The sequence below is a fragment of the Lagopus leucura genome, unplaced genomic scaffold (genome assembly GCF_019238085.1).
Source record: "Lagopus leucura isolate 7727_CA_CO unplaced genomic scaffold, USGS_WTPT01 Super-Scaffold_100001, whole genome shotgun sequence".
NCBI classification, from domain to species: Eukaryota; Metazoa; Chordata; class Aves; order Galliformes; family Phasianidae; genus Lagopus; species Lagopus leucura.
In genome coordinates this window covers 100106135-100116669 of record NW_024962262.1, presented here as the reverse complement: position 1 = coordinate 100116669, position 10535 = coordinate 100106135, and the positions used below count along the sequence as shown (strand labels likewise).

At 40.3% G+C, this 10535-nt stretch overlaps 1 protein-coding gene across 4 annotated transcripts in view; it reads left to right on the top strand.

The window, feature by feature from the left end:
• Positions 1-3190: 3190 nt before the first annotated feature.
• The window catches only part of WARS2 (tryptophanyl tRNA synthetase 2, mitochondrial), a 49255-nt gene continuing 41910 nt past the window's right edge, over positions 3191-10535 (top strand). For 2 of the 4 annotated variants that reach the window (XM_042867793.1, XM_042867794.1), the window contains exon 1: positions 3191-3316. In XM_042867793.1, the coding sequence (XP_042723727.1) occupies positions 3263-3316 (54 nt within the window). In that variant the 5' untranslated portion in view covers positions 3191-3262. The remainder of the gene's footprint in view (positions 3317-10535) is intronic. The other 2 variants (XM_042867796.1, XM_042867795.1) reach the window with 1 other exon arrangement.

Genomic DNA, 10535 nt, shown 5'->3' with positions numbered 1-10535 from the left:
AATCCTATTCCTTACCAGCAAAATCTCCACAGAGCCCAACAAAATTATGACTAAATAACCATTTCAAAGAATGATTTTATTAAACAGTTTCCCAGGTTTGTTACAGCTTTGCATACAATTTACCAATTCTCTAAGTACAATGGGGTAAGGAAATTCAGGAATCTAGAAAAATATAATCTGGGTAGTATTTGCATTGCATGAATATTGGTATTCAAAGGTTTTGACATGAGAGCATTTATGTATGAGATAAGAAGGTCTTGTGGCACTATCTAAACTAATAAATTTCCTTTATTCCAGGGCTAAATTCCTACAGGAATAGCAGGTAATATGAGAGCATACTGTATATCTGGCCCCCTGTGGATCTTGCAACATCTTTTCTAGTCTTGTGTTCTTTCAAACCAGACAGATATGGATGATACATTAGCACTAGTTTTTCCTTTCTGAAGTTCATTGACACAGACTTTTTTTCTTCCTGTGGATTTAATTTAATTTATGGAAGACAAGAGCATTCACTTTCCATTTCTAATAACAGTTCCTAAGAACACTAGCTAGACAAGCAATATTTGCATACAAAACTGAGTATCATATTCAGAGGATATGAGTTATTAAAAGCACTGCCTACATTAAAATATGTTAAGCATTCAGTTATTCTCTCAGATGTAAAATAAGATAGATCTCTGCTGGGAATGTTGACTGAAGGTCTCCTCAGACATCCAGGCTGGATTAAGCATCAGAAACAATAGCAGATTTGGGTTTTCTATTTACTGTACTAAACCAACCTTGTCTATAAACTCCTTATTGCTGCAAACTAAAGGTATGTGTCTGGGGAGGGCAAGCTTTTCCCCTTGATGTTCCAGGGCATGGAAACACAATCCTTTTTCAGACACAGATGTTTGCAATAGAAAACTTTCACTCTGCTCTCTTCTGTTTTTAATCTGCTCATGACAGGAAACACAGATTCAAAATGAATGTAAAGAACACAGCCACCACAACTGACAATAATACAAAAGAACATGTAGGAAAGATTTCTTTTTCCCAGTATATCATAGGGAGAAAAGGCTTACAGATTTCAGAAGATTCTAGGTGCTTTTGTTTCCAAGTGGCTACCAGTATAATGTTTTTCCATGAACTTCACAGAAGATAGTTTTCTGTGATGTTATGATACTATCAGCAGATTCAGCACACAAAGGATAATATCTTTTCATTCTCTCTGCCAGATCTTCAGTGCATTCAAATGGCTGTTCAGCTAAAGCTTTGTTGAGCAGGCAGATTTATAACAATGGACAAACTCCTCCATAGCATACGTAAAATGAAAAAGGTAAGAGTAGTGGATTCATTGAGGCTTTCCAAAATTTCAAAGATGTGCTTTTAAACCACACCAACATATATGTCTGAAGGGGTTTTTTCTTTGTATAGAAATGTGAAGAGAGGGACTGGATTCCTTGTGCTTTTTATTTGCCTGTTCCAACTTCACCTCTGATTCTGTATTCTTTGGATTCCACCCTACCTAGTCTCCAATCTCTGTCATTTCAAGTTTGCCAAAATGTCCTTTTCTTGCTTTTTTTGTTCGCATCTTTCTAGCATCCTTTGTTAAAAAAAAAAAAAAAAAAAAAAAAGCAAATCACATTATGCAATGCACAATTTTGCATACAGTAATGTCTGCCATCTCATTTATCACCCTGTACATCATATGCTTGACCAAGGTATGTCGTGAACGTGCCCTATTTTAGACAGTACCAGAGAAATACGATGGCAAAGTACAATTCGCCTAGCATCACACAAGAACTTTAGGACAAGTGGCAGGGAATAAATTTAGATTTTTGAAACGTATTCACTTTCTTTAATCATTTCTCCCTTTTATAGTTAGCTGCCATTGCCAACAAACAACTTCTGATTTTTACATCAAACAAGAGAAAGAGGCTGTGGACAAAAACCTTAGAGTACTACACACATCCCTAAGTTTACCAAGGCTGAATCCTGTGTAAGGCACTGCCTCTTAAAAGCTTTATGAAAATACGTATTTTATTACCTACAGCCCTATCATGGAGGTCTTTCTACCCACCCACCACTTTAACCCTGCTCCCTCCTCCCTCCAAAAAATGTAGACTCTGTTCTGCTGATAGCACTGTCATGCCTTTCACTCATCACTTAGGCATATCCCAAAGTCATCTCTTCAATCTTTTGATGGCTATTTTCTTCAGGTTTTTCGTCAATTTTTCAGTATTTTTTCCTAATCAAGGACACACAAAGTGAACTTTGTATCTACTGTTCAATACTCCAGTAGTAAGAAAAATAATTCATCATTTCAGAAACAGGATTGCAGTAGATATAATTATTTGTCCAACACAAATTCTAGGTCTTTCAGCAAAGAAGACTTGACAATTTCAGACTTGGTTCTGATTGAAGAGGAAAAAGAAACAAGTACCTGAATTCATGTTTTTATTCCAGTTTCAGTTTTTTTTTTAATATATTTTGTTTTGGCAAACTCTGATTATCAGAATGAATTGAGTGATGGCCAAGTTTCTGCTGTTATTTACTTGTGTCAAGGGCAGATTTCAACTATGAATTATTCAGTATATTCTAGATCACCACTGACCCTACTGAGTAGGGTAAAGCAAGGGCTACTGTAGAAGTTCACCACAGAAGTCCACTAAAAAGTCTCCCAATTCAAATTCGACCAGTATTTTTGGAAAGCTGTCAGCTAATCAGCCCTTAGTATGTTAAATGTGTGCTCTCCTGGTAAGTTTAATTAGAATGCTCTGTGGTACTAATTCAAAGATACTGAAAACGCCTGAGAAGTATTGCCTTTGTACAGCTACACGTATTAAATTCATACCTATGATCTGTACCTTCATTCTTTAACCTGTTACCACTGGAACCCACAGAGCTTTATTCTTCATCGCTTTGCCTGAAACCAACATCCGGTTGATAGCAACATTACAGCATTTCTATTTAGGCGGTGCTGCAAAGCTTTCTCCTTGGTAATTACACACTTGCAAAAGCAGATTTTTGACATTTTATGCTGTAGTATTGGGAAATAAACCTAAGTTACGACCCAACGCCCGGTAAAAGCACGGCTTTAAAACGTAAAAAAGCTATTAACCATCCGCACCATCCCGTCACCGCCCCTCCTGCAGCTCCGCCCACAAACTGCCTCTCAGGGCTGCGCATGCGTACTCCGCACGAGCACCACACTAGGACGCATGCGCCGACGTTTCCGCACTTCAGGCCTGATTCACCCCCGCCCCTTCCCGCCTTCGCCATGGCGACACCGGGCGGCGTGATCCGGGCCCTGCACCGCGGGACCTTCGCACAGGTAACGACCTGCCGTTCTGTCTGCATCCTGCGCCGCGCGGGACATTCGCGGCCTCTCAGGCTGTGTGTGAGCTCGCAGCACAGACCATCCGCCGCCTGCCCAGCGTGCGGCCGGCCCTCCCTGTTACCGCCTGTGCGCATGCGCGGGGGCTGATGGGCGGTGCGGCATCTTCCGTCAGCCCGCCTCCAGCCGGTTGCTCTGGAGCGTTTGGGTCGCTACGGGGCCAGGAGACCAGGGGTGCGGGATTTAGATTTAGATGTAAGGAAAAAAGCTTTTTACAATAGGTGTGGTGAGGCACAGGGATGGGTTGGCCAGAGAGGTGATGGATGTCCAGTCGTTGGAGTTATTCAGGGTTGGGCTGTACTCTGAGCAATGTGATGTAGCCATAGGTGTCCCCGTTCATTGCAGGGGACTTAAACGAGGTGATCCTTAAAGGCCCCTTCCAATTCACGTGATTCTATGACTGTGCTTAAACTGCTTCATGTGTTTTGAGTGTAACCATAAGGAATTTTCTTCATCCTCCTGTACTAACTTGGTATATAAGAGTTACTGATTTATCTGGGAAAGGAGCAATCAATTGCACTGATTGCATTTGGAGAGATTCCTGAAGCAATCATCCAGGTATACAGGAAAGCACCCAATGAGCATGCAATTTGGAGTCATCCTCCTTCACAAAGTTTGCTTTCTGTGAGCTATTTGCTTTAGCAATCTGATTCTTTATACAGCTTGACATCTGACATGCCAATGAGTGGAAGAATTAATGTATTAATTAATATTGCAGGACAAGGGGAAATGGTTTTCACAGAATCATAGAATTGTAGGGGTTGGAAGGGACCTCCAGAGATCATCGAGTCCAACCCCCCTGCCAAAGCAGGTTCAGCAGGTCGCACAGGTAGGCACCCAGGCAGGTCCTGAACATCTCCAGGGAAGGAGACTCCACCACCTCCCTGGGCAGCCTGTTCCAGTGCTCCGTCACCTCACTGTAAAGAAGTTTTTGCGCACATTCAAGAATCAAGAATCAAGAAGTTGTGCGGAACTTCCTATGCTGCAGTTTCCAGCCGTTTCCCCTTGTCCTGTCTCCACTCACCACTGAAAAGAGTCCGTCCTTGCCATTCTGCCCCCCCACACCTTAGGTATTTATAGACCTGGATCAGGTACCCTCTCAGTCTTCTTTTCTCAAGGCTGAACAGACCCAGTTCACTCAGCCTTTCTTCATAGGAGAGATGCTCCAGGCCCTTCTCCATCTTTGTGGCCCTCTGCTGGACTCTTTCCAAGAGATCCCTGTCTTTTTTGTACTGGGGAGCCCAGAACTGGACGCAGTACTCCAGATGAGGCCTTACCAGGGCAGAGTAGAGGGGGAGGATCACCTCCCTCAACCTGCTGGCCACGCTCTTTTTAATGCACCCCAGTATGCCATTGGCCCTCTTGGCCACAAGGGCACACTGCTGGCTCATGGCCAACCTGTCGTCCACCAGGGCACCCAGGTCCCTCTCTGCAGAGCTCCCCTCCAGCAGGTCATCCCCCAACCTGTACTGGTGCATGGAATTATTCCTCCCCAGATACAAGACTCTACACTTGCTTTTGTTAAACCTCATCTGTTTTTTTCTGCCCAGCTCTTCAGCCTGTCCAGGTCTCATTTTAAATTTTGGGAGGGGAGATTTAGGTTGAATGTCAGGGGGAAATTCTTTACAGAGTGGTGAGGTGCTGGAACAGGCTGCCCAGAGATGTTGTGGATGCCCCGTCCCTGGAGGTGTTCAAGGCCAGGTTGGATGGGACCCTGGACAGCCTGGTCTAATATTAAATGGGGAGGTTGGTGGCCCTGCCTGTGGCAGGGGGGTTGAAGCTTCATGATCCTCGAGGTCCCTTTCAACCCTGCGATTCTGTGATTAAAATAGTCTCATGCGGATAATACTAATGTTGCCTCATCTCAGGGAATATTTGTTTTCTCTATCTGGACACTTGCCTTTTTCATGAAAATCACCATCCACATCCTGACTGATGTTCTATGTTTCTGAAATGGAACACTTCATCTAGAATAGGTGTCAGGGCAGATGCATTTCAGGTTGCTTGTGAGGAGAAGTAGGAAAAGTGGAAGATGAAATATGACTTTCATTTTCTCACTGTTGATGTCTCTGTGACCTTGCAGAAACTCTGTCTATTTCTCCCAATCATAAAATTGTAATTCTGAAAACTTCAAGTGAAAAACATAGTAATACACAAAAGAGTTGTGTATATTTTGGTAAGCCTGAGTAAACCACAAGTTGCAGGGATGTATGAATGATTTCAGAACTAGGAATTTTAAGGTTATATTTTAAAAGTGAGAGCACATTTCAGTTGCTTATCAACACAGTTAATGGCATGCAAATGCCTTTGACTGCTCTATCTTATAGGAGTATTTTATTTTATTTTTACTCTTATTTTATAGAGGAGTAGTCTGAGGAGGCAGAATGGGATGGAGAGGAGAACCTGTTATCCCATAGAAAACTTTCATAAGTAGTATTTCACTTAGTAACTGAAGGCTTCTTATGATTTACTGGAGGTTAGTATGGATGAGAAATAAGGTTTTCATGTATATTTTAGATTTTTGTTGTTTCAAAAATAGTTTATGTGTAAGACTACTCTGAAGTCTTGACGTGGGATACTCAATAAGCTTGTTAGCTGTTTCCATTCCTTTAGGTGTTCTGATTTTATGTAAATCTTCCTAGCTTTGTCACACTTCAAGTTTTGAATACAGTGTCCCTGTAATTTGCCAAAGCAAGCAAATGCAGATCTTGCAAAGGTGCCTCAAATGTCTCCTCATTTTTAGAATAGGAAACTCCAAAATAGTAAAAAGGCTTGTATGTCTTTCCAACTACTGCTGGTAGCTCTTTGGGATTCACTTGGTATCCTAGCAGATAACCTCTCCTGCTGTCATTCCTCTAGCAAAGGCTCCTACATAATAGACAGGTGTGCTCAGAGCAGACTTGGCTTTGTGATAGCTATTCTCTCTGACTTGAATTTCTGCTGTTGCTCTAAGTAGCTCATCAGGATTTTTATCACCTGTTTACTGTTATCTAATTTACATGTGGTCTGTATGTGAGAATGTACTTCCTTTGTATTATCATTTAAATCTTTTAATTTAAAAGCCAAGAAGCTCAAAGTTAGTGTTGTATTGCTGTTTGTCCCCAGACACTCCCTCAAACAGCAGTGGAACTTTAAATTGTTATTCTGTTTTCAAATTTGCAAGTCCAATATGCTCTGGGCTTTTGTCATTTTCCTCTCACTATAAGTGCCCTCTTATGGCTATCTGGAATGAATTGCACTCTATTATGAAGAAAGAAAAACTGTCTTCTTAATTTACGCTCTTCCTATTGCCAGGCTTAGTGTAGTTCAACTATTGACAGCTTGGAATGCATCATATATCTGCTGTGTGCTAATGAAGAATATTCAAATTTGAAGCTGGAAGTGCATTTGTCCTCAAGTTTCAGCAGTATGTACTTATTGTCGCCCTTAAAGATTTGATGTTTTAAGCATTTGGCAGTCCTGTCATGGTTACTAGAAAACACAATTTCTGTGATTTCAGCTGTGTTTCACTGGAGTGTGCAGTCCATCAGGCTAGGTTTAGCTGGCTGTGGAAAAATTTATCTACCTAGTGTTCTGTGTATTTCTGCTACACAGCTAGAACATGCAACTAATATATATACCTAAGAAGAAAATACCATTTGTTGGAAAGATTAATTATATTTTGAGTATCTTGAATTCTGAGACCTTCTTTTCAAATTCCTTGATTTATTCTTCATCAATGGGAGATCTTTTCATCAAGTTTGTTTCTTTGATGAGGCGCTCTTAAAAACAGTAACTAATAGGTACATCAAGGAATTACAGATAAAATTCTTAGAAATCCAAATAAACTGTCAGTAGGAAAATTTAATGTAAGGTAAGTCAGTCAGGTGTTGGTGTATGACCAGATAGCACGTGAATTAGCAGAGATCTAGTGCTGTCAGCAATGCTCTAGTTGTTGCTATCAGTGTAAGTGTATATGGGTACCGATGAAAAAATCTATGTGAATGAGGTAAATATATGAACTGTTTACAGTAAATGGGAAGAAAATCTCGCTTGTCAGCATTGCTACCAATGCATGTGGCTAAGTGCCAGGCATTTTTGTACAGGTGTGAACTTAAGCTATTGAACAGCTATCTCTTCCCTGTACCCCACAGTGGCCTTCTAAATTAGTCAGGGATAAGTTCAGTAAGCATTGTACATGTCCCCTTCATATACTGGAGCCATTTGACATTTTGATCTACATTAATCTTGCTACAGAACGTGTTTGATACATCTAGTTTACTTCTGATGTTAACTCAGCAAAGTTGAAGATTTATATGGTCTTGCTTCTGATTATAGGTTCTCATACATCACTAGCTTGCATTCCAGGCTCACAGCTGGAATCACAGAATGGTTTGGATTGGAAATTACCTTAAGAGCCCATCCAGTTCCACTCCCCTGCCACTCAAGGCACTCATCCAACCTGACCTTGAACGCCTTGGGAATGGGACATCACAAGATTCTCTAGGCAGCCTATTCCAGTGCCTCTCCACCCTCTAGTGAAACCTACTTTTAGATGTTATTTGCCTTCCTGAAGGTGTCAGGAGCTTTTGGCACCGTTTTTCTTTTCTAGTAGCAAGGCAGTCATCACTGCTAATGTTACTGTAAGAATATTGCAATACCTTTGTGACCTTTCATATTGAGAGCATCATTTAAAGTAAATAGAAACATTTTATTCTGCTGCTTTTTTTCCTATCCTGGTCTTCCTTCTTTTATAGGTAAGCTTTCCCTGGCCCTCACATGTTCCTCTTACTATGGCAATATCATTACTGCTGAGTTGTATGCCTAATGTGTCTTGAGGCTAAAGTTGGACTCTTAGTCTGGCATGCTTTGCTGTTAACAAATCTATGTTTGCTGTTGTTTTTTTTTGACTGTTTTTGAGCCTGCATGTTGTTCTTTTTTTTCCCTGTAGTTATATTCTGGAGAATTACAAATTGATGTTAAGTAGAATACCTCCCAGGCTTCTTTTCTTCTCTTGTTATCTTGGAGACAGAGATGTTTGTCCTTTTTTGGTCTACTGATACTTTACTAGCCCTTTGTGAACCTCAGCAGTTCTGGCCATTATTCTTAGTAATTTAAGAAGAGAACTTCAGACTAGTTGCTGTGATGAAATATGATTCATTTTTTGATGAAGTATTGTTCCTTCTTTATTCAGGCTGCCTGATCACATCATTATTACTATACTGGTTGTATTGATGATCAGTCATTTTTCGTATTTTTTTTTAATGAATATGATGGTGAAAAAGGCATTGAAGATTTAAAAAAAAAAAAAAATGGTGACAACCACTAAAATGCCTTTTGTCAGATTGCAATTTTAATCTTTAACATTTTTATCTATAGTACAATATGGGTTATGGAGAAAGGCAGTAACTGAAATCACCACACACTCCTTAAGGACCTAAAAAGTTGAATTTAAAACTGTAGTTGGATAGAGCATAATTTTTATTATCATTCAGATTTTTTCTGAGTTAATTGTAAGGAAAGGAAAGGCTGGATGTTGTGTTGAGGGACATGGTTTAGTGGGAGCTATTGGGAATAGGTGAACGGTTGGACTGGATGATCTTTTAGGTGTTTTCCAACCTTGGTGATTCTATGATTCTATAAACTATTTCAAGGCGCTCCCATCTTGAATTTGTTGCTGTCACAAAGGGGTCACTCATCCATTGGGGAAATTAATCCCCAGATACATGGAACAAGCTGTACACAGGTACGTACACAGGTTGCTGCAGCAGATCAGCTTCAGAACAGCCTTTGAAGAAGTCGTACTCAGGTTGATGGATGAGCAGAGGGTTGAAGTGCCCACTTTGGATTTGTGGTTGTGACAGTCCCTGGCACAGCATCTGTTTCTTCTGGAAGCCTGGAGGCAGCAAAGTGTTTTTGGCTCAGAAAAAGAGTAGTAAACACCTATGCTGTATGCTGGAGTCCAGTATGAGGATGTTCAGTATATTCTGATCTGTAGGACTTTTTGAAAGATCTAAGATACCTGAGAAATGCCTTCCAAATAGGAGTAGCTTCTATGTGGATTCATGCACAGATGGGCATAGATATTTGAAGTTCAGATCCTCCTGAAGCCACCTGGATTTAGCAACGTGTTTAATCCAGAGGTTGAAACCTTTAGCATCTCCTATCCCGTTTGGAAAGGAAGTTTTTCCTAATCGCTAGTTTTAATTTTAGTCACTAGGTAAGTTGTACTGATTCTTCTAGGAAAGCTGACTTACCTTTCAGATAGTATTGGAGGTGTTCTGTATGCTAGAGCAAAACATTGAGGTTGCATGCTGTTTTCAGAGGCGAAAGGAAGTTAGTATGCAGTGAGCATTTACTGGGTCTTCATTGAATTTGAGAAAACTCAGGTTTCCACACAAAGCTATTAGGAATTCCTATTGTAGAGAGACTTTTCCTAATTTGCCTTGCTTAATGCTTTGTCTGTAGTAGATTTTTGGCTACTGTTACAGCTGCACAGGAGAGAGCCCCCCCAATGTAGACAAAAATGAAGGATCTTTGTGGAGTGAAGTGGCCCTATTCATTTCCAGAGTAGAGTTCTAACAACAAAGTCTGGCAAATGTAGAATGTTTTAGCAGGAAACAGCCCTTTATTCTTGTGTCTTGGCAGAGCTTGGGTTGAGTCCCACCATTCTTTTCCCCTCTGGCTCTTGCTTTGAGTCTCTTGTTGTTTTTTTTTCTCTTGAGAGACTTCTGTTTTTATTAACTTGGTTTTGCAGAGTGGCTTTAATGAAAGATGCTACACTGGCAGTCCTGGATGTTGAAGTTGTGCATAAATTTTTCTGGTGTATATTGGATAAATGTTTTGTGAATTACACAGTCTGTGGTGGATCACTTCTGTCTCTAGATCACAAAAAGGGGATCTTATTTTATTGCTATTTCTTTGGTGTATTGGATTTCCATTTATTAATAGGGCAAGTGCTGTTCTAGACATTCAACAATTGCTTTTTCCATGACACAAGTTGTGGTTTATCCTAGGACTCTAGGGTTAAATGAACAAATATTTTGTGGAGTGAACTCAAATTACGGCAGAATCAGAAGCTGAAGAAAACTCCAAAACATGAAGTCAGTTAAGTCACTTTAGATCATTGATTTATTTTATTTTATTTTATTTTATTTTATTTTATTTTATTTTATTT